General features: G+C 31.1%; 1 protein-coding gene across 1 annotated transcript in view; it reads left to right on the forward strand.

Annotated features, from left to right (window-relative positions):
* LOC134687879 (E3 ubiquitin-protein ligase rnf213-alpha-like) overlaps positions 1-25,975 on the forward strand; it is a 144,354-nt gene that overhangs the window by 17,571 nt on the left and 100,808 nt on the right. Inside the window, exons 14-23 of the mRNA XM_063548337.1 lie at positions 1,042-1,333; positions 2,302-2,403; positions 3,584-3,676; positions 4,176-4,362; positions 16,310-16,597; positions 17,746-18,386; positions 19,185-19,338; positions 20,296-20,516; positions 20,873-21,025; positions 21,381-21,548. Of these exons, the coding sequence (XP_063404407.1) occupies positions 1,042-1,333; positions 2,302-2,403; positions 3,584-3,676; positions 4,176-4,362; positions 16,310-16,597; positions 17,746-18,386; positions 19,185-19,338; positions 20,296-20,516; positions 20,873-21,025; positions 21,381-21,548 (2,299 nt within the window). The remainder of the gene's footprint in view (positions 1-1,041; positions 1,334-2,301; positions 2,404-3,583; positions 3,677-4,175; positions 4,363-16,309; positions 16,598-17,745; positions 18,387-19,184; positions 19,339-20,295; positions 20,517-20,872; positions 21,026-21,380; positions 21,549-25,975) is intronic.

The following is a 25,975-nucleotide window of genomic DNA, read 5'->3' on the forward strand; positions in this document are numbered from 1 at the left end:
CACTTCAGAGCTATCAGCTCTTTGATTATTGTTGTTTTCGAATAAGCTGTACATAAACTAACTAATTGTAAAATCTAAAGGATTTTCTGTAATTTAGTTCTTTTTTTATTTCGAAATTACCAGTATTTCTCTTATTAGTTCAACAGAAAAAAAGGACATTAACAAAAAAGTATGCTTCTTTCGAAGGCAAATTTGGAGCGTAGATAAACAGTGACCCTATTTTTTTATTTCATTTTTCTATTAAGTATAAGAAAAAGGTCGTTTATAGAAAAATATAGCAAAATCCTATATTAAATAAAAATTTTGATTTATACACGCGAGCCCCCTTAAACATACCAATCTGCTTGAGTAAGTTTAGTAACAAACTAAACAATATGGCTGTCTCCTAACAAGGAAAACAAAATGTATACAGTTTAAGATTAATTTCCATTGAGTAATCGGTTATCCTGCAAAAAAGCATCAATTATTATGAAAAGATCTATGTGGTCTTTTGAAATGGAAGAATATATAATGAACTGCATACCGGTACAAATTATGTAAGCAAATAAAAAAAGTAAAAAATATTTTACCAAAATTGGGATGTAAGTTTATAATTGTAATTTGGATGTTTATCAATTGCAAAGGAAAGATTTCACAATACATTGTGTTCAAAGAACTTGAAACTTGAAAATACCGGAAGCAATCATGCTAAACTGCTTATGCTTCCCCCTTTACACGATTGATAAAATGATGTAAATTGATATTGTTTGTTTGATTGATTAGGAGGTAAAAAAAGATTTATTTTGACACCAAGATTCAGTCACATTTTTTACATGCATATTTTGGAGGAGAACACATAATTGCTTAATAATATTAGGTTGTCCTCGATGAAGGGCATGAATGCAATTTGGGCTGCATCAAGAAAGTTCAAATATTTTGCATTACAACATGTCACTCGCTGAAACCTCAGCCAGTTGTTGCAAATAATGCAGGGCAACACATGTCATTGACTTATATATAGGTTGCAGGTTGGACAATAATTTACAAACTTCTTTATTTCAGAACTTTCATTGATGCTTGGAGGTCATTAAAGATATCAGCAGATATTGTGAGGGAAAATTTTAGATTTAAATATGGGACCAAACCAACAAGAATGATTATGATGGAAGCATTTCTGGTGACTTTAGATTTGTACGACAAAACACAAACAGATGCTGATTTCAAGAGGAAAGAAATCAAAGATAAAAAAATATCCAAAGAGGATCATATGGCATTTTTTGCAGAATTTAGATTTGATTTTTGTGACTGGATGTCAAAAGCACCATTTTACAAAGAGGAACTAGCATATCTTGAGGTAAATAAAATTTAGTTTTTATTCGCCCGTCAAAACTTTGACAGGACGTATTATGGTATACAAATGTCTGTCTGTCTGACGTCCAGATGTTGCACTGTAACTTGAGAACCACTTATCCAAATTTCATGAAACTTAATATAGCTGTTTATTATGATGGTCAAACGATCTGTATACTTTTTAGTGAAAATAAATTTATTTTAACTTTTTGAGTTACCGGACTTTTATAATTAAAACAAGGGTGTGTTTTTTACATGTCGCACCATATCTCTCAAAATACATATAAAGTGATCTATCATTGTTTTCATTCAAATTATAGTCATATTAAAAATTGCATAATTAATGTAATGAGAAGTTCTGTAACAATATGCCTAATCAATGTCGCAGTTTGATTTGAAGTAAAAGGGACTTGGTTCATTTTTGACTTCATGATATATTTCGTGAATTTAGAAAAAAAAATATGCCACACAGGACGCATTGGAAACATTTATAATGAAATTGAAATATTAAAACAACATTCATTTTCCTTTACTATTTATTATTTCTGTTATGCTTTCATGTAAAACCCATGTGATATTTTATGTATGCAACAATTACCAAATCTTTTGGATTTGTTTTGTTTTCTAGAATAATTTGATATACCGTAAGAAGATGTGGTATGAGTGCTAATGAGATAACTCTCCATCCAAGTCACAATTTTTAAAAGTAAACCATTATAGGTCATAGTAGGATCTTCAATATGGAGCCTTGGCTCACTCCAAACAGCAATCTATAAAGAGCCTTAAAAATTAAGAGTTGAAAACCATTCAAACAGGGAAAAAGTATTTCTTGTAACTAAACTAAGAAAAACATGCTTTGGTTTTGTTCATGTAACACTGCCCACCTGTTTATTAACTTAAATTAAATGTTTACCTGATATGTTTTCATAGTTTTATTATATTTTAAGATTCTACTGGATTTAATTTTTGTAGCGTTGGAATGCTGCTTTAAAATTCAATATACCTAAAGGTCCTATTAGGGATGACTACTTCAAGCATGTGGAGGAACATTTTCAGCTGGAAATGCAATTAAAGGTAAAGTAATTTGGAAGTACAAGATACATATAATAACCTTGTTTTGAATTATGGATAGATGTGTTGTGGACAGAAGTGTAAAATAAAATTATTTTCCTTACAAATACATTGTAGAGGGTGATAAAGGGTTATTTTCGTGCAACGTTTTTGGCCTTTTTATATCACGTGTTTTTGTGTTTTATTTCTCGTTTTCTCGTGTTTGGTTCGTGCTTCGTATTTCCCCTTTTTTATTTTCCGTGTTTCGTGTTGGTGCTCTTAATTTCTTGTTCTTGCATTGTTCCGCATTTGATGAAAAAGTAAATTGGAACTAACTTAAAGTCAGTGAGTTATAGTACCTTTTGAAACTTGTGTAATATAGAAATTGATGTGTATTGTTACCATTCTACTTTCTATTGTATATGTATGCTATACATGTACTAAAGTCTATCATAATAATATTTTTTTCAAAACAGATAAAAGTAGCAGATGCTTTAAGGTGACCACAAGGTCTTTATGCTTATTTACAATGTCTACATGATCTCCAAGAACGGCTGAGTAATAACTGCTGCTACTTTTTTTCTTAATATTTACGATTTTATTTCTCATGCTTTGTTTTTCCCGATTTTTAATTTTCTTGCAACGTTTTTGCGATTTTTATTTCACATGTCTTTACCACCCTCATTGTAAACTCAGATATAGATTTGCAAATGGCATTTAAGTTACTGTTAAAGAAAAATAAATAGTTGAATATTGAATTTTAGCTAATTATTAATTATGCAATATTGAGATCTTGTGTCTAATCACGCAAGGTTTACAAAAAATCCACATACTTTATTATAAAGGTTTTACTTGTAATTTTATTACTCATTTGTTTTTCCATGTTGTGGTACCTAGCACTTATTATTTTCAAAAATTCTTAAAAATTACATTTATAACATACTATTCTAACTTATATTAAAAGGGTAGTTAGAACCACTAAGATTTATCTGTATTAAACCAATATCTAAAAACCCTTTTGTAAATAGGAATGTATCTTCAATCAATGCAACTGCATCAATAATCCAAGGAAGTGTGTTTGGTTGTAAAATTCAGTTTTACCTGATAATTATAACCATTTAATTTATTTTGTGTTCCACTTAGTTTCTTCTCTTGAAAATTATAAATGACAATTTCTGGATCTTAACAATGTTTTTGTTAACAGGGTTCTGATGATGAATTGGTGAAGATTTACCTACTTCACAATGAAGCATTTGAGAGTGCTGTGCAGGCAATTTTAAGTGAAGTTGCTCTTAAGGTATGTGGTGAAGTAACATCGATCCTTATTAAATGATTATTAATCTATGTAGGTATTTACTTTTAGGTAGATTTTTATCAAATTTGTTAAATAATTGTTGAATATGTACTAACACTATAAATCTATATATTGTTCAAGACCTTTCTGTTTCTGATATATTTGAAGATAAAAAAAACTATTTAATTCATATTTTGTTGACCCTTTACAAAGGTCTAAAAATGATGTAAACCTGCTTTGTTAGTCTTGTATGATTTTAAATTTTAGTTTCTTTTATATTTTTTGGAGTTAAGTATGAAGTCCATTATCACTGAACTAGTACACATTTTTGTTTAGAGTCCATCTGAAGCAAGCCTCTGGGTGGAGGATTTTCTCACTGTATTGAAGAATTATCATTGGTCTTCAGCTGTTTTCTGCTCTTTGGTCGGGTTGTTGTCTCTTTGACACATTCCCCATTTCCATTCTCACTTATATTTCCTTGTAAAAATTTGCTTACATTCAGGCTATACAGAACTGCAGAAATTTTGATATGAAGATCATGAGTGAAGACAGAGTGGTAATGAGGTTTGGAGATTTGATCAACAATGTTCTGGAGAGAAATTGGGACCAAAGTCAGAACAGAAACCCTCATCAGACTTTAGAGCATGCAATAACTTGGGCTCCTTTTCCAACGTTTATTGAAATGTATTGTAAGTTTTTCTATTAAAGCTAAAAAAAAAATTACAAATTATTGATAGGAAGGTCATAATGAGCTCATAACTGATGATGCTTTGCACATTGATGACATTAGTTAATTAGGAATCTGCAAAGGATTTTCTCTTTAAGCTGCTGAAATAATAATTGTATAATGTTGCAGAAAAGAATGATGAAATGTCATTTTATAGCCCCTCATGAAGTGGGGTGTATACCATACACATGGAAAAAAGTATTACAACACCAAATTGAAATTCAAATTAAAAAAACGCTTTTTATTATTTTGTGATATAATTTGTTGAAATAGAGCTAGTTAAACATTATTTAAATCTCATCAATATTGAATAATATGTCACTGTGACAATTGCACATATTGTTGGTCATTACCAGTCCACTATAAGTTGTTTTGAGATTAAAAATCAGGCAAAAAACGATGTTAAAGACCTTCCGAGATCAAGAAAACCCTCTATAACATCTGCTAGGGAAAATCAAGCATAATGAAGGTTGGCCAGAAGGAAACCCATTGCAAACAAGACAATCCAAAAAAGAGAGTGGTGGCCATACAGGAGCCTTTAAACAAGAACTGTTTCTAGATCGACTCATTGCTACTGGTTATCCTGCAATAAGACCATTTAGGGGACCTTTGCGTACGATCAGACACACAGTTGCTCATATCCAATGTAGTACAGAGCTCGCCAAAGTTTGGAATTAGCATCGTGAGGAAGATTCATTGTTCCAATGGAATTTGGTTTATCTTCCTTCAATGGTAGCCCAGATTTGTACTATATTGAGCATATATGGGACACTTTTTGGCATAAAGTGTGCAAAAGGACACCCAAGTTCAAACACATCATGAAATAAACAATGTTCTTCGTCAGGAATGGTTGCTGCTATCTTCGCAACAAATTAGTCAACTTATGGCAGGAATCAGGAAACATTAAGAGGTGGTTATCCGTTTAAATGGAGTCTGCTCACAAAGTACTAATTATTTGGGGTATAACAATAAACCATGATGTGAACAATCATCTAAAGATTAATTTTGAAATGTCTGACATTGTAAAATTCGACTACATTAAAAGTTGTAAATGCATTTTTTTGTACAAAAAACACTTCATTTTGTTATTGGGATACGATTGCTGTCAAGCAATCTGTAGACTTTTACCATTGACCCTATGACACACTCCCTCACGTCATTCGTTTTATTCTAAACATTCGGCAACATCTCAGATTCTTATGATTGTCTTGCTTTAAAAGGTAAAAACAAGCAAAACAATTGAACATAAACAACTTTCCTGTAATGTTTTACTCATAGTCTTCATGTATGATATTTTCCTTGACTTATATGCGTGTTTTTAACAATACGGAAAATCAGAATTAAACAGTATTTATATTTAGTGTTTTTATAAATTTAGAAACACGTCAGAGGGAATTCCCAAATTTTGATAACTTGCGAGAGATCTCTGAAAGCCGATCGATAATTCTATTTCTGTCACAAGAACTGAAGTGGAGTATTTCTATATTTTACCGTTATGAAACTGATATTTGATACTGTACTCTCATAAAGAAATGGAGAACCATTCATCATATCATTTAATAAACGTTCTTGTTCCAAATCGCAAGTCGCGGTTTGTTTATGTATTAATGTCCATGCGTGGTCTCACTAATTAAGTGACAAAAAGAGACAAAAAGAATTGTAGAGACAAAAAGCGCCAAGAAGCGACAAGAATAATAATATTAGCAACAAGAAACTATTTAGCGACAAGAAAACATTTTTTTTTATTTATATTACTTATTCGAAATAAATATTAAAAAAATATGCAAAAGAAAACAATTCAACGACAGGAAAGTTAATTTTGATAGGGGGGGGGGGGGGGGGGGGGAATGAAACTTGTAAATCTAATTCAGTTGCTACATTTATTTACATGATATTTTATAAGGTATCACAGGAAGTATATTTTGTCTTTTTATTTGTTTTTAAAACCATTTTTGTACAATATATAATCAACTTGCAAAATGCATTATTTGTGCATAATTGTCCAGAAAATTCATACACAAATTGTGAAATACAAATTAAGAACTGAAATCAAACAAGAGGAAAACATAATTAAAATGTGAATATTTTTCATCATTTTATTTAGTGTATTGTCTCATATAACGATATGTTTATGCATATAGATTGAAGATTAAAGGAAACTGATGACAATCTTGAGTTTTCAACAGGTGTTCACTATTCGGTACAATAATTTTATATTCTGGTGCGTGTAATTGATGAAGGTGTTAATGGATGTTATTGTTGCAATAAAACAAAGGACACGCACCTAGTTAATCTCATTTGTTGCTCTTAATTGTGTATTACCTTAGAGTGAAGCCACAGCTAATGTTGGTCCTATCAGGAAAAATTAATTGTACAGTTAGGAAGGAAATAATATTTCATGTTTTTGTTTTATTAAATCCTTCAAAAGGAAGGTGACAAATCTTTGTTTTTATTTTCATTTTATAGCGTTTACATTTCCTTTGCTCTTACACATGTTTAATTTCTACATCTATCAATATGATAATAAAAAGTACACAATCTCTTCATCGATTTTTTTTTTATTTCTTCATCTTTCAATATAATCCTAAAAAATATTTTAATGTATTTGATAACAAAATGTATTCTTATCGCTAAATAGCTTCTTGTTGCTTTTTGTCACTTATTATTTTTCTTCTTGTCGCTTCTTGGCGCTTTTTGTCGCTAATTAGTGAGACCCCACATGCGTGTAGTTTTCCTGATTTCAAGGGGTATCAGATTGAGTGATTCCCCGCTTCATTGATTAATTTGAAACTCATGGGATTCTTTCTATGTCTGTCTGCATATGGAGGGCTATTGTTGTTGCATAATTTTAAATCACATGCATAATTTAAATTAAAATAAATGTTTCATCGTAAAAATTACCTATAACACACCTTCAGCAGAAATGGAATCTTCCATGTTATCGTTTCGAGTTGTCTCCCTTTTCGAAGTATTCGTCAAGAAGAATTAACTCGTTAATGCCGGTAAACGTCGTATTATATTAAGAACGATCTCAATGTAAACAGAGGAGTGTGTACGGAAAGGAGTCATGCCCTCTGACCCAAAGGAACTTCAATAATTAAAGAGTAAGAAATGGGGTTCCTCCTAAACTGGTCCGCCGTTCTATATATAGCTTCGCACCGAAGGTCAGTGTAGCGATAAGTGAACACAATATGATAGGGGTCCAGTTTAGGGTTCCTCCTAGAATTACGGTGATAAGATACGGAAGCAAGTTTACTCGTACCACGGCATTGGAACCAAAAAAGTTAACTTGTACTACTGGGAAGTCGTAACATTCAGAAAAATATATAAAAAATATGATGTTTTATGGGTTTCTGTTTGTAAACTTAATAGAAATAAAGTTGAATTACTTGAATTTTACACAGGAGTTAAATGAAAACTTAGACAAAAATAAAGAATGTTTTAAAGCATTAATGTTTTAACTGATCTTTCAAACTAGAACATAGGCGGATCCAGCCCCCCCTTTTTTTGTGGAAAAAAATTGGTTGATAATAAAGGGAATCATTGAAGCATGACTGGAGCGGGCCCCCTCTTAGGTCAGTCAGCGGGCTCCCCCTTAGGAAAAGTTCTGGATCCGCCACTGTAGAACTTAATCCAGAGGAAAGTTAAAACATTGCTTTAACTGTACCTTATTAAAATTGAACATGTTGAATATGTATATATCCAATTTAAGTTAATTAAAGCTGTAATCCATGATCACAAATTGAAGGCTATGTTTACAATTGTTGAAAGCCATGTGCTTTTTTTGCGGGGAAAATGCGGACCCCCTTAACAGGAATCAGTTAAATTTCATTGTTACATTTATTTATAGACAGTAAAAATAATTTTGGCAATCATTTTGACTAACTGCTAAGATTTTATTATTCATGAAAAATTTTCTTCGGGTGAAACTGTATATACCTTAATGTTCCTTCATCCAAGCATATCTTGGATGTGCAGGATGAAGGTCATTCTTAGAATATGAGCCTGAGGCTCGAAAGTAATGAATTAGCTTAACTTCTCTTTGAGGGGTGAAGCTTACATATAATATCTCTGTTTAAAGAAACAAACTATAGTATAATACCTGACCAGACCATATAGCTGGCCAGTGACCTTGACCCTAGTATATAAGCACCTGTTCCATAATAACTTGTCATAATTTAAAGCAAGTTTGTGTCGACCAAATATAAAACCCAGTGGAAAAGGGTGGGTCTGACTGATAATCCCTAGGGTGGGAATTAATTACTTTCGAGCCTCAGGCTCATATTCTAAGAATGACCTTCATCCTGCACATCCAAGATATGCTTGGATGAAGGAACATTCTTATTCATATTTCGCCTTCGGTCTCAAGTAATGAATTAGCTTGTTTAAAGTGTAGACACAAACTAAAAACAATTTTTATATAAATGCCAACATTTAATAAAGGATAAAAATCACAAGATCATCCAGTAGCTACAACTGAATTGTATTTGTGTTTTAGTACTGATACTATTTACTTTCCTGTGATAGAACTTGAAAAAGTTTTACCATATGTCCAAACAAAACTGTTGCCATAATGTCCTTAATAGAACATCCTGAAGCAAAAAGCACTTAAAAAGAGGTTCCTCTAAATGAGTAAACCTTAAAACCTCAGATAAAATTAGAACTTTCTCTAACTATCTAAACTTTACGAAAAGACTTAGATGAATTCTCTCACCTATTTTGTACACAAAACTTGATAAATCACTGTCTTAACAACACAAAGTTTTGGTTTATCAAAACCTTTGATCACCTCATTAGGTAAACTAACTAACAGATCTAGTATTTTTCAAAAACTCATGTATATGAAAAAATAAAGTGCCATGTCTCTGAATGAAAGACATAGAATGTAAATCTACAGCTGATAAAGATAGTACTTTAAGGCAGAAGTACATGTAGTCAAGGTAAATAAAGACACAAGTATAAAAGACAATCATCAATGTTAAATACTCCAATGAATATTAAGAACCTAAAAAAGATAGCACTAAATTCATCTCCCAAATGAAAGAGTATCTAACTCTTCAATTGCAGATTCAGGTTTAAGCAACCTTACACAAATACATGTAGTAAACAAACAAATTAAGTAACATCTTTTTCTTAAAGGATAAAGTCTGTTTCAACATAGAACAAGGAAAATTCACATTAAACATGCTGAATATGAAAAGCTTGTGTTTACAAAAATTTCAATAATCAATAACATCCTTTTTAGATGGTGATAAGGAATTGATCACACCAAATAAGGAAATTTCTCAAAAAATATTGATAATGCTTGATTATAGATGCAAGGTCTCCAAGATGAAGTGTAAATTATATTTTACAAATGATTCTAAATCTCCTGTTTATATTAAAGTGATTTCTGAGTATAATACACATGTTTTTACCCTACTGCACAATCAACCCTTCAGGTGTTGGTTCACTTATATTTTTTACAATATACAGTTAAATTAAGTCTCTTCCTGACGGAAAGACATTATCTTCAGTATACAACATTGTTACTAATTTTTATGCTTAGCAGTTTAACTGGCAAATAAATTAAAATTGGTCTTAGCAAAGAAAACCAACTCTGAGCAAGCCAAAAAGGATAACCAAAAGCCTTCTGAACTTTATCACAAATAATTTTCTTTATAATTATCCCCAACAATGAAAAAGATGGGAAAATATAAGGTCTTAATTCTGATCATGAAAAATACAAACATCTCTGAAAGGAGCTTGTTGGTCTAAAGACAATGAAGTAATTATCTACAGATTTGAAAATGAAAATGTAATAATAACAAAACAAATACATCTTCTTTCAATTGCCATCCTTTTGAATCTGTAAATTTTTTAGACATATGATAAGCATCAAAAATTTTCTTACCAGGAATATAAAGAGCTGTGATAAAAATGTTCTTTCTTGAACACCAAGCCCAAATAATGAAATATTTGTAGTAAGTATGTTAAGTGACAAAGAGGTTTAAAACCTCCTATTGCATAATAAAAGCTACTGAAATAGTATTTTCTGATTGTATAACTCTCTGTGACTAAAACTTTTTCTCCAAAAGAAAAATATAGCCAACAATACTATGAAATCTATATTAAATGAGTGCATACTCTTAAAGAAGCTCCAATAAATTCTACCAACAGAAACATTTTCTTCAAATTTGGATCCCAAATCCTTCTTTTGTCAGAGGAATCTGGTTCAATTCAAAAACTAATATTTGGATGGGTCTATAAATCAAATTTTTGATTTCTGATTTAAAAACGTTAAAAAATGTCACCTATTGATGATAATAAACACTAACAACTATACAGTGTTTCAACATTATTTCTCGTCATGTTTCTGCAATGTAACATTCCCACAGATACTGCATTAAAAGCATTCGTCACAAGACCAATATATGATGTAAATCATCTAAAATACAGTTACACAATTCTATTTAAGAAAAATTTCCCAAGGGAGATAATTTTACCATTTCTCATCTGTCAGAAAAAACTTAAATAGCTCAGTATCAATAATGAGACAAAGGAAAACAATGTGCTTCCAAGGAATGAGTACCAACTTCTCAAAATTTATTCCGAAGCACAGCTTATCAAGCATTTGCACCACTTCTTCTGTATTCACAATACAATCATCTAAACTCTGATCCATAATAAAAGAACCATCAATGTATAAACTATAGCATGTATATACTTCAAGTGACATTATTTCATAAATACATAAGACAGGTTTTAAAACCTTAGTAAAAACTCTTGATGCAGAAGCCAATCCAAAACAAAAAACATGAATATCATATCAATGTCTTTTCCACATGAATCAGGAAATTGTGATATAATCATAAATGATACTTAAATATGCATCTGTGAGATCTATAGATGTTAGCTCTCTCTCTATATATATATAGATAATTATTCTAAAAAAAATTACATCTAAACAAAAGATAAATGGTCCTGCTCCAAATGCTGATTAGCCACAAACTAAGTTTGTTTGAATTTTTCAAATAGATACAGGCCTTGAAGACCAATCTTTCTTAGGAACTAAGAAAATATAGGAAAAAAACTGATTTTCCATTGATCGATCAACCTCTTAAACAGCTCCCTTAGCTATCAATTTTTGGACTTATGAAAATAATTCATCCTTATGAAAGGTGAAATGTATTTAATTCAAAAATGATAAACCTTGTGGTACATCATTAAGAATAATTTTATAATCATTTCTTAATATATCTAATATCAATAGATCATTAGAAACACTTTCCAAATCATAATATTTAAGTTATCTACTGTATATATAGCAACTGGTTGAGAAAAGTGACCTCTTCGAAATTCTCTGTTCCCTTTTTGGAAACCTCTCCCTCTCAATGAAGGGAATTGCCTACTAGTATAGTACACTAGTTGACCAACAGAGCATCTGCAGTTAAAAAACTGATATTGCCTTTCCCATAACAGCTGGGAGTAAATTAATTGTTAGACCTAGAACCTCTTCCAAGGCATCTATAATTTGCTTTAGAATCTTTGTATAAACACAAGTTTGCTTTTTGCAATCATAACTAGAAAATGTGAAAAAGCAACTATCACAACAGAATTACAAAAAAGTTTTATCATCTAAATATTTCTGAGCATAAACCCATGGTCAAACAAACAAATAGAATTTTACAATAAAATTCTTGTATTATCAAGATCCAATGGCTCATTCTTACAACAAGAAATAGCCAACTCAACAATAGGGGTGATGATCAACCCCTTAAGAAAGTATCTCTGGGTTTCCTGCATATTTGAAACCACAGAGTGGGCCTGTCTAAGCAATGCCATTTCAATTTTTTATTTATCCTAGACACACTAGGATTGTCACAGTTCTCAGTGTGATAGTATTATTTCCTCTATGAACTTTATATTTTCCTGATTTTATCAAAATCATGATTAAACTGTTCAACAAACAGGATGAGATAATGGACCATTAATCTCACTAAAAGAAGCTTTAAAGGCTTCTGAAAACCTTAATGCAGGATCAAAAGACGTATCAAATTCAACTCCGGCTGGACTATCATCAGCCATGGCACAAACTCCAAAAAGAGGTACATACACCGTATCATTTCAGTAGATCAGATCAAGAATTAGAAATAAATCTTAATAAAAGTAAGCCTCTAATGGCAAAATTCAAATAAAGCAGCAGGTTTCTCTACAAACTCTGCTAGAGTTGAAGGCAGTGAAACTGTCTCAAACCTCATGATTCATACAGGTTCTTTACTACATTAACAATAATGAGTAAATGTATCAATATACATGCCTATCTTAAATCTCAACAGCACTTTCGTGAGAAACATTCACAAATCAAGTAGATTTTGAAGTTATACAAGTAGCACTACATTTTAAAACTTACTTTTTACAGGTTCTGTTGCTTTGTCAATTATTTCCAATTGCCATATGCCATTATGACCGATTATAAAACTACTAGGTTTTATAACTGTTTAAGAAGAGGATTTATTCAAAATACCTCTTGATTTCCTATTAAATTTATCATCTTTAATTTCTAAAACATTCCAGAGGTGATGAAAATCATAACCATCACCCTAGTAAGTGTAAACATCATTCTAAACATCTTGCAAAAACAATACATTTGCATAAACAAATTCAGCAATTGTAATACAAAAATGTGTACCTGTGCAGGTAAAACACGTGTAAATTGTGAAGAGTACTCACGACCTTCAGGTGAATAAAAATACTTTTAAATATCTACCTGTTTAACAAACAGGAGTATGAATTAAGTAACACATGTGCCATACATCGTACTAATGCAAAAACTTAATGAAAATATAAAATTGTCATACATCGTAGACAATAAAATATTTAATTAAATTCCCATGAACACTTGTCATACATCGTAGACAAGAAATTTTTAAATTCATTTCCATCAACACTTGTCATACATCGTAGACAATTGAGGAATTATTATTTGTAAATAACAAAATAACATTAGAACTTGTCGTACTTCGTAGCCAAGTTAATGTAACTTTAAGAACTTTCTCCCAAATTTAAGATAAAAATAAAATAACTAAAAAGAACTTACGTGAAGTGTCCACTTCCACCCTCAAGAAAAATAATGACAAGTTATTATGGAACAGGTGCTTATATACTAGGGTCAAGGTCACTGGCCAGCTATATGGTCTGGTCAGGTATTATACTATAGTTTGTTTCTTTAAACAGAGATATTATATGTAAGCTTCACCCCTCAAAGAGAAGTTAAGCTAATTCATTACTTGAGACCGAAGGCGAAATATGAATAAGAATTATCTACATCTGCCACAGTATTTTCTATCCAATATACAAGGAACATAAGCTACAAATTGGTCATTGTACTTTCAAATTATATACATTTTACAGACTTAAGAGGTATTGGGTGAAAGTAACGTATATCATGTATATTCATCATTTAACACCATTTGAATGCATTTAAATAAGTTGGTACGAGTTAGCAATGGTTCGAGTTTTTTTTTTTTTTTTAATGGTACGAGTTTACAATGGTACAGGATAACTATAATTCGATAAAACACAATAAGTAAATGGCTCATACACTTGTAACGGGGATTGGCTATTCTTTAAGTTGAGTGACTATTCAGATTGTTACATTTTGCATGTGCAGTTGAATTAGTTTAGAGAATAATACTATCCAGCTGTACCAGGGTTACCGGCCAAAAATGCTTGAGACTCGCGCATGTTCATGCTTTTTTTGCAACAGTATTCTTGGATCTATTTCTTTCCTCTTTGATCTTTTGAATTTTGGCCAAATCTCATGCATTTGTTTAATGAAAATTTGGCAGAACTGCTATACATGTGTCAATGAAAACTATGGCAATCGTATCCCTCAGAGCATTCTGCTCTTTGATTAAAATTATGGTTAGATAAAAAACATTTTTGTTTTCGTTTTAATGTCAATGTTATCATCAACTATGTTAACATATTATTTTACAAATATTTTATCATATTCCATCCAAAATAAGAGGCTGATTTTTCAAGTTTTAAAAAATCAAGGTGTTGCGATACTTTTTTCCATGTGTATACAATAAGTCATTGTCCGTCAGTCCATTTGTATAAAGTGAAATAACAAAAATACCGAACTTGAAGGAAAATAAATTCAAAACAAGCAGTCCCAAATCAAAACTTCAAACACATCAAATGATAACAACTGTCATATTTATAACTTGGTACAGGTATTTTCCTATGTAGAAAATAGTGGATTAAACCTGGTTTAATGGCTAGCTAAAACCATTTCTTGTATGACAGTCACATAGAAGTTGTATTTTTAGCTCAACTGGCCCGAAGGGCCAAGTGAGCTTTTCTCATCACTTGGCGTCCGGCGTCCGGCGTCCCGCGTCGTTAACTTTTACAAAAATCTTCTCCTCTGAAACTGCTGGGCCAAATTAAACCAAACTTGGCCACAATCATCATTGGGGTATCTAGTTCAAAACTTGTGTCCGGTGACCCGCCCAACCAACTAAGATGGCCGCCATGGCTAAAAATAGAACATAGGGGTAAAATGCAGTTTTTGGCTTATAACTCAAAAACCAAAGCATTTAGAGCAAATCTGACAGGGGTAAAATTGTTAATCAGGTCAAGATCTATCTGCCCTGAAATTTTCAGATGAATCTGACAACCCATTGTTGGGTTGCTGCCCCTGAGTTAGTAATTTTAAGGAAATTTTGCTGTTTTTTGGTTATTATCTTGAATATTATTATAGATAGAGATAAACTGTAAACAGCAATAATGTTCAGCAAAGTAAGATTTACAAATAAGTCAACATGACCGAAATGGTCAGTTGACCCGTTTAGGAGTTATTGCCCTTTATAGTCAATTTTTTACCATTTTTCGTAAATCTTAGTTATGTTTTACAAAAATCTTCTCCTCTGAAACTATAAGGCCAAAATTAAACCAAACATGGCCGCAATCATCATTAGGGTATCTAGTTTAAAAAATGTGTGGCATGACCTGGCCAACCAACCAACATGGCCGCCATGGATAAAAATAGAACATAGGGGTAAAATGCAGTTTTTGGCTTATAACTCAAAAACCAAAGCATTTAGAGCAAATCTGACAGGGAGTAAAATGGTTCATCAGGTCAAGATCAATCTTCCATGAAATTTTCAGATGAATCTGACAACCCCTTTTTGGGTTGCTGCCCCTGAATTGGTAATTTTAGGGAAATTTTGCTGTTTTTGGTTATTATCTTGAATATTGTTATAGATAGAGCAATAATGTTCAGCAAAATAAGATCTACAAATAAGTCAACATGACCAAAATGGTCAGTTGACCCCTTTTGGAGTTATTGTCCTTTATAGTGCATTTTTAAAAATTTTCATAAAATTTGTAAATTTTAACTAACATTTTTCGACTAAAACTTTTAGGCCAATTTCAATATAGATAGAAATAATTGTAAGCAGAAGAATGTTCAGTAAAGTAAGATGTACAAACACATCGCCATCACCAAAACACAATTTTGTCATGAATTCAAATGCATCCTTTGTTTAATATTCACATAGACCAAGGTGAGCGACACAAGCTCTTTGGAGCCTCTAGTTTATAACATAATATATCGTCTGTATGAAGTTATGACTTAATTTTTTATCTGTAACTTTATAAAATTAGGCAACCTTTAAGGACCAGAAGTTGTGAAGTAAATAATTTGATGGTCTCTTAATCATGATGAGTTTATTTACTCATGATTATGTTGAACAAAAATTATCATGTCATACAGTGTAACGGCAAATTTAAAAAAGACAGATTGAATTGAAAATTTATTATTGAAGTATAAGAGGTTTTGGCCACTGTTCCCTGTTGATATTTCTAAACAAGTTTTAGTTACTTGGCTAATGAATCTTAAATGTTTTCTAATTATGTTTCAGACAAATTTTCAAAGCATTTGAAAAGTGATTGCCTAAAGTTACTTGATGAATCAATCAAGATATTGAAGAACACAGTTGCTCAGTTACTTTGTGGTAGTATTATGATAAAAGATCTGCAGATAATATTGGAGAAAAGAGAGAACTTTCAAAAAGTTGTTCAATCTATGAAAGATGAGAAGGTCAACGTTACAATGTTAACCCTGAATCTAAGAGAAAAAGAGTTCCAGACTTATGCTAAAGTTCTTAAGACTGTTAAAGAATTCCTGAATTACAGCATCCATTGCAAAGGTAAAAATAATAATCTTACTGAATTCCTTTTTTTTCAAGACTTTTCCATGATTTATTCTTCCCTGTAAACAATCATGTTTTTTTTACAAATGATCAAGATAGAAACATTTGCTTAACATAAGAAAATTATTAACTTTTCTGCAAAATTTAATCACAAATATTGTAACCAGACAATTTGAGACTTTGACCTTATTCAACTGTATTTTATTGGAACTATCTATAGTACTAAAATAACGAAGTCCAATTTGTCAGGTTGTCATGGGGTAAAAACGACATTTCAAAGAATTCAACTTTATTTAAAGCTAATATAGGACAATGGTGTAGATTAAAAATTGCACCACTTCAGACCCTTTGTTTTCCACATAATCAATATTGCCAATAATTAACAAGTTCCGATACGATACCAATAGTATATTCACCTGTTACCTACTACCTTATCTGTACGTTCTGCATCTGACAGGCGCACCACTAAACGGTGTATTTAGGATTTTGCCATATACACGGGTCATAATCACAGGGTTGACACTACTAAATTCAATCATTGTCAAATTGTTCCCTTTTGTAGTATTTCAATTAGTAAGACTTTCTAAGATGACAATACAAATACTAAAAATATGGACTTAAAATACAGTTTTCAATTTGTTACCCGACATGACTTTAAACAGCGAATCAAAGAATTCAACTTTATAACTAATATAGGACAATGCTGTTGATAAAAAAATACTCCATGTCAGGACCTTTTGTTTTCCAAATAATTAATATTATCAATAAGTTCCAGGTCGACGTATTAAACAGAAAGATTTGAAAGCAGAAGAAAACCGTGTATCTTATAATGGGCATGATTTTATCAGATGAATATACCAATACTAAAATAAGGCTTACGCATAGCCATATACTTTAATTCAGTCATGGACCCGCCATATCCCGGGTGTGTTCTAGTAAGTAATTAATAATGGTTGATTTTATGGAGTGTACTGTTTTGAAAACTGTGCCTTTTTACTCAAAAACTTAACATAAAGTTATTCAGACTTAATTCAGCTTGAAAGTGAGTCATTTTAGTTAAACAACAATAAATCCATTAATAATAACCTTCACTGCATTATGACCAATTAAAAAAGAATTGCAGATATAACTATCCTTTATTCCAGCTGATACATTTGAAATGGAGAAACAAATCAGAGATTTGGAGAATTTAGGGACATATCCTCTGAACTACCTTGTTAATACTATGTCATTTGATGAAATAGCAGATCTAGAGAAACACAGGCCATTTGTTAAGATCTTTAAACTTAGTCAGGATCAGCTTGATGTACTACCAGACATTGTGGAATGCAGCATAGGACTTCTTTTTACAAAGCTATGGGAAGAAAGAGGTATTGAGTTGAAGAAAAAATTAGGAAGAAAATTGAATATTGAAGAAGTTTTAAGTGATGTATGGGAACCAACTGCTAATCATTGGCAAACTATCTGTCAGCAGTTAAAAAGAGGGGATTTATTATTTTCTGAATTTGAAAGGTTTTTCAAGAAGACTGAAATAGACAATTTAAGATGTGAACTAATGCTTCTTGATAGAGAAGGAAATACAAAATGGGTTGAAGAAAGAATTGACCAGATAGAAAAATACAGAAATCTGAAAAGTTGTGAATTTGGTGCAGAGGCCATATTGGAAGTAGTAAAAGCTTTTGATCTAAAGGGAGACTTCCGTCAAATTATGGAGATTTGCAAATATGTGAGCATTATATATGATAAGCCATACTACTCTTTAAATACATCACAGATTTTTAATATGGTAAAGTAGGTGTGTTGAGTGTTACCCTTTCCTTCTGTTTCACTGTCCATCCCATTTGCATGACAAAACTCAAGTTTCAGCTGGGGCATTTGTGTATCCTGAGAAACATTCTTCTTTTATTTTAGTAAACATAATTTGCTCAAACAACTACCAGGTCTTCAGTATCATCAGTGTATGAGCAGATGATAAGCAACTCAAGACTGTAAAGCAAGCATTATGCAATTAAAACAAAAGAATTGTTCACAAAACATTTTCATTGCTATGAGTTAGATTAGACTGTTAAATATAAATTTTAATTCAAGTCAATAAAGTGTGCTCACCTAGTAATAGTTTGAGACGTAGTGCTATGTTTAATGGTCATTATCTAGACATTACAATTATATCACCTGATTCTTATATTGTTATCATTTTCGTCCCAGTACAACACACTGTCGGGGACATCGAAATACTGAGTAAGCCTGTCCATTCATTAGTCTTTCCCTCTGTCTGTTTTGCTCTCACATGTATACTATTTATATATGGAAAATATCAGCACTCAGTTATTTAATCATTTTGCTACTTTCAATAAACTAAAAACAAAATCATGTAAGTCAAAAGAAGAAAAAAGGCTTTTAACACATTGTGTGAGTATTCCATATGATAAAGACGAGACCTGACACTATTCTAGAGTTAGAAAATGTGCATACAAAACACTGATCAATTAGTTACCTTCAAAACTGTTGTCATGCCCTTAACCTCATGCAGATTTTCTAAAGATTGGTGGTATGCCTTGTGTTTATTTCCTTCTTTTCATTTTAGACAAAGGGAGCTGACACTAGTATGAACAAGCTTGACAGATCATTACTGAAAACCTGCTCTGTCCTGAGGGAAGTTACAACAGACAGAGCTGAATGTTTAAAAACATTTATCAGATGTAAACAACTTGTTGATTGGTTGAGAAAAACTATGCCATGTATGTTATCTTGAATTCTTAGTGTATACAAATACAGAATGTCTTAATAGTCTACTGACCCATAAATTCAGCAAAATTAAAACTTTAAATCTTCATATTTAAGTTTTTCAAAGTGAAATATTTCTTAACTCGAGAATTCATTTCCATGAGATATGCATAAAAAATAACCCTTTACATTTTCAGTATAACATTTATTTAGAATATGTATACCAAGTGGATTTCATTGATTTCATGAGTAAAACTAAACCACACATTTAAAATTTAAACGAAGTAGCAGTTTTCTTTTGATTTGTATTTAGACAAACCAAACTTTGATAAATCTATGAATTCAAATACCGTTTTATCAAAGCCAGTATTGGTATCGACAACATTCTCATACAGATACAGAAATATCAGTGTGTACACATTTTTTTTTCTCAAGGAAAATTGGTGCCCATGAAAATAAATTACTCCAAAGTAATATTGTCTGCTATGCTTATGTTTACATTAGAACTGTTAATCAAACTGCATACTGCTTTGTTTGTTACAAGAAAGTATTATTTAGAAGTAAAAAAGATTAAATGTATCATGATTTTTTTTTCTTGTAAGAGATTAATTCAAAGTTATTTAAGGAATGACTGTAATATTTTCCTGTCTATGAAGAAATAACATAAAAAATTCGGTGCACACTGAATAGCACGTAGCAAGTTTTTAACAGTGTGCACCACATTTTTTATGTTATTTCGAATAGACAGAAAAATAATTCAGTCATTTCTTATAATTTAATTCTAAATTCCATTTTAAACCGTAGAAAACCATGATAAAACGTTGATGACGTCACAGTCACATGACTAAATTATGTCTATACACTGATAACAAAATAACGTCAGCCAATCAGAAGAAGCGTTACATCCAAAATTAAATTATTGTGAAATGAAATTTTATTTCTTGCATGGATGTTGATATCAATTTTTACAGCTGGGCTGAAAGAATTAAAGGTGTTTGTTGACTTGGCCAGTATTTCTGCTGGAGAAGGAGACATGGAGATTGACAAGGTCAACTGTCTCCACTCAGCAACAACTGGGTATGCTCCACTGATATTCAATTTGGAGAAAGACTGCAATACAAAGATCTTCCTGAATAAGTGTCAAGAAGTCTGGAAAGAATTGTTAGCAAACCCAACACTTCCAAAGAAATTGGTATGTTTATATAAAAGTAAGAAGATGTGGAATGATTGACAAGGAGACAAATCTCTACCAGAGACCAAATGACATAGAAGTTAAATAACTATATGGCTAGAAAGGGCCTCAAAATTACAAATTAAAAAAATAATAATACCAGAAAAATTCTGCCTCATTTATGTACAAAAATGAAAAAAGAATAAACCGTTACTCCAGCATTTATATTGTTTCTTTTCTTAACTTTTTCAATACTTTTGAAAAATTCAATTTGGACTTACTGTTTCAAATCTGATTATGATATGAGAACTGTTAAGAAAAAATGATATTAGCTTGAAAATGTAACAACCACTCTACTATGCAATCTTTTTGTGCAGATTGACACCAATAGACAGTTGGCATGGTTACAGACAGTAAAACAATCTCATGGTTCAGTAGAAGTTAGCTCCCTTCAACAGGCTGAAGCTATAAACACCAAAGGAATTTATCAAGTTGGCAATTTGAAGAAAATTGAAAATCTTCGAAAAACTGTAAGTTTTGATACATTATTTTATGTTTCATATACATTCATATCATTCAGAAACCATTTGAGAAATAGGACAGTTTTGTTACTTGTGAAATTTGTGTAATTACTTCATTGGCAAATTTTTCACAGCTTATTTTTGTGTAATATATATTTTTTTATTTGATTTTAGTGAATAGTGTGCTAGATATTGCAATGATGATTTGAAGGAGTTAGAGCCCTTTGACATTTAATTAAGTTATTGATTTAGGGTTGTTTGGTGTTGGGTAGGAAAGTAGGTTGCTCCAGTTGTACATCTGTTCAAAAAATGTTTGATTAATTTTTCTCCATATTTGATGCATTTACTTTTATCACTTGATTAGAACTTGAATGAAGTATTGGAACTTAGAGTTGCTGAAGATGATCTTGAAGGCAATGTTGCTCAGAGAAAGCTCTACAGATATGATCAACTTCATGACCTTCAGTCCAGACTTATGTTAGTAGCTGGGAAAGCAGAGAAAGGAAAAGATGATGTGGATAGATTTATGGAGGTAACATAATTTTGATATGAATAAGGTGGTCCAAGGACACAGTAATCATCCTTTAGTTTTTGTTGTCTACAAATATAGTCCCTAGTTTAAAGTGCATAACTTGCACGTTTTATTTGATACACTTTCTCAATTTATTTCTTAAAATTAAATGCATGAAATATTAAGAAGGGGGGTGTAATTACATGTCAACAAAATTGCTGAATCTTTATGTTAAGTAGTGATTTGGTCCAGTTCAAAAAGGTCAAATTTCATCACTTTTGAAGCTGTCAAACTGAATTTTACACCCCTTTAACACAGAATTGTCAATATTTTGAGTTAGAGCTGGTAGAAGTTTCTATAATTTTGATATTATTTGTCTCACAGGTAGTACACTACACTGTAAAAATCTTTTTGACAAAGAGCAGGGGCATTTTTTTAGGCAGTTAAGCTGCCTTATGCGAGCACCCTGGATTTTTTTTTTTTTTTTTTTTTTTTTTTTTTTGTATAAAATAATTGTATGTATTGTAAATCTAAAATAAATGTTTTCAACTTTTATTATTTAGTACATATTACTAGTCTCATAGTACATTGCCGTTTTTTCATGTAACAATAACGCAATGTAATAGCATATTTATATAATCTATTGCAATAAAAAATCATAATATCTAATAAAATTGGTAGATTTAGCTAACTTAGTCCTTATAATGTTATATTTGTATAAAGTAACATTCGTTAGTAGTGGACAATTGTTTAAAGGTTGAATAAGCTACAATTAATAATTGCTCGCTGGTCAGTTTCTGTGATTACTATAAGATAACGCATGTTCATTTGCCAATCAATCTATCATCAAGAGCAGATAATTCATGCGATTTTCATTCATAGTCTTTTTCAAAAATGATGAAGGGTTCTTTATATTGGTATGTAATATTTTTAAACGTTTCAAATTAATGAAATTATATTCGTACATCAATGTTTTTGATACAACAATAACAAAAACTGAAATATATTGAATGTATACATTTTGTAATTATTCAAAATTATATCAGAAATGTAAACTTATTTATAAAATAATGAACCTGTTAAGGGGAGAGAATACTCGCATAACTTTTTCGAATTGGCACATAATACAACGGAATGTCACTCTTGCATACAAATGGCACATTTATAGAATTAATTAACTGCGCAATCGTGCTCCACCTTCAATGATGATTCTAAATTATAAATATAACCAAAAGTTTTTAATCTATAGATAGTGAAGACTAATGAAAGCTAACCCACTGTAAACATTTTTTTTTTTTTTTTTTTTTTTTTAATGTGAATATATATTATTTAAATATTAACATTATAATAAAAAGTGGAAAAGAAATAATCACACACACATACACACACTCTCGCACTTGCATTAACATAACATAAATCAACTTGTGTATTGCAAAGAAAAATGTTATCTTTGTAAAGATCTGCTCTTTATGAACTGTAAGTTTCATTTTTTATTTTATATGATTTGAATCAAAAGTAATGGTGACTAATCAGTAAAAATGTAATCTAATGGGGCCCAGAATTTTTGAAAATAAGGTGTGGTACCATTTTTCTTTGCTATATAATGTTCATTTTCCTGATATTTTCTTATTTTTGCTAATAACCCTATAATACTTGGTTTCTTTTCATACAATTTACATTTGTATATATAGTTCTTTGCAATAATAATAATCAAATTCAACAGTAAACTCTCATTTTGAAGACCAAGAAAAATGTGCTTCTTAGATAATGTAAAGTTCACAAAATATCTTTTCAGTTTTTGTGAAAAAGTTTGCCATATAAAATGTGTTATTGGACATTCATAGAATAAATGCTCCATGGTTTCATCAGAAACCTTACAAAAAGTACAAAGCTTTGAATCTTTAAGTTTAACTTTATATAAGAAAGTGTTAGTTGCAATTATTCTATGTAAAAATTTATATTGATAAGTTCTTAAATAAGTGTCTTTACATGATTTTCTTAAAATAACATAATATTCTGACCAATCTGCAATTTCAATACCTAGTGATTCCTCCCATTGTAAGAACTTTTCTGTTGGCAGTTGCACATTTCTGTCAACAAGATCTTTGTATACAAACTTTGCCTTTTTGTTACACAATAATCTTTCCAAAAAAATATCAATACAGTTAAAAGTTTCAAAATTTACATGAGCAATCTTTTCTTTAATATATTCTCTCATATACTTTGGAATGTTAGCAATGAGACCATAATACTTTAAAAAATTATTTGTTTGAAGTCTTGGTCCTATCTGATCAAAATTACAAAAGTCCTTAGTCTCTAAGTTAATAAGGTCAAACAAAGACTGCACTCCCCTTCTATGCCACTGAATAAAATACGGAAAATCTACTAGAGGTGCAAAATTTAAAATATCTAATGACAAAATATCTTGAACAGAAATATTGGTAGCAGGCCTTGCTACATGAAAGCTAAAAAATACATCCTTCCAAAAAGGATTGCTAAGACTATCAGAGATTTCTCTGAGTTTCTCCTTTTGAAAATGCAATACCCTTTCTCCACCATACTGTTCAATGTTTTTTAATAATAATGATTGCCAACTACCATATAAATTGGATGAAAACCTCTTTATCCAGCCAATCTTAAGGTATATATTAAAATAATGTATATTAATCATATTTAAACCTCCTTGTGGAATATCTCCGATTAAAGTACTTCGTCTAATTCGATCAGGTTTTCCATTCCATATGAATTGAAAGAATAAAGTATTCAACTCATTTAATTTTGATTCTGGCAAGTTGGGTAGTGCAGTCAACAGGTGAATTAATTTTGGAAGTGCCAAAGTCTTGATAACAGTAATCTTTCCCATTAGGGTTAATTTTCTATGTTGCCAACTCTTAAGAATGCCTGACACTTCCTTTATCTTTTTGGAGAAATTAATTTCTGGCATACTATCAAGATCTAAAGAGAATTCAATTCCCAAAAGTTTAAAATTTGAATAGCACCACTGAAGTTTTAAATCAGGACAGAGAATCAGATCTGAATACTTTTTATTCCCAACCCACACAGCTTTAGTTTTAGAAGAATTAATTTTTAACCCAGATACTTTTTGGAATGAGTCGAAACAATTTAAAGTCTCCCTCAAAGATGTTTCAGTTCCATCCAAAACAAGGAAAGTGTCATCAGCATATTGACTCAAAAGGGATTCATTTTCATGAACAAAAGTTCCCTTTATTTTGGGGTTTGACCTTATTTTCATAGAAAGTAACTCAACACCTATAATAAAAAGATAAGGGGAGAGGGGGTCACCTTGTCTACAGCTTCTCTCCAAATTAAAGAAGCTTGAAAGATGGCCATTATTTATAACACAACTTGATGCTTTCAAATAAAATACTTCAAACCATCTGCATATAGATGGCCCAAAATTGAAACTCTTCAATGCTTTTTTCAAAAAAGACCATTCAATAGAGTCAAAAGCCTTTTCAAAATCTACTAGTAGTAAAAGACCAGTTTTGTTATGCTTTTCCAAATAGTGCATCAAATCATACAATAGACGTGTATTCTCACCCATAAATCTATCTTTAATAAAGCCTTTCTGACAGTCACTGATAATAGATGGTAAAACAGGTTTTATTCTATTAGCAATAACGGCAGAAGCAATCTTGGTGTCAGTATTCATAAGGCTAATTGGGCGCCAATTAGCTAGATAACGTCTATCTTTATCTTCTTTTGGAATACACGTAATGACACTTTGATACTGAAATTTAGAAAATTCCCCATTTTCATAGCCAAAATATAATGATCTAAAAAGAAAAGGTCCAATATCTCGCCAAAAGACTTTGTAAAATTCTACAGTATACCCATCTGAGCCTGGACTCTTTCCATTTGACATAGATTTTAGAGATTCTGCACATTCTTTAAAAGAAATATTACCCTCACACAAATCCTTCTCTTCTTCTGTGAGTTTAACATTGTGCTTGAAAAAGGAATCATCATCACATTCCAGATTTTTACTTGAGTATAATGTTTTATAAAAATTCATTTCTTCTTGTAAAACTCTAGATTGATCTGATATATGTTTTCCATTTTCATCTATGAGCTCAGTTATCGTTTTTTTAATAAAATTTTTCTTTTCCAATTTACAAAAAAACTCTGAACACTTTTCCCCATTCTCTTGCCAGTTAGCGTGGGATCTTAAAAAAACACCTTCAATTTTTCTTTCTCTTATATTTTCTAATTCTAACTTTTTCTGGTTTAAAGCTGCATGAATTTGACCATCAGGAGATATGTTCATATGATTTTCCAAACTTTGAATGTCATTTTCCAGTAAAAGTGTTGCAGCTTTTTCCTCTCTAGCTTTTTGAATACTGTAACCAATAGACAAAGATCTAATTTTCATTTTTATCAACTCAAAAAATACTTGATCATTGCATGAGAGTTTAACATTTAACAGA

The sequence above is a fragment of the Mytilus trossulus genome, chromosome 10, assembly GCF_036588685.1.
Source record: "Mytilus trossulus isolate FHL-02 chromosome 10, PNRI_Mtr1.1.1.hap1, whole genome shotgun sequence".
Taxonomy (NCBI): Eukaryota; Metazoa; Mollusca; class Bivalvia; order Mytilida; family Mytilidae; genus Mytilus; species Mytilus trossulus.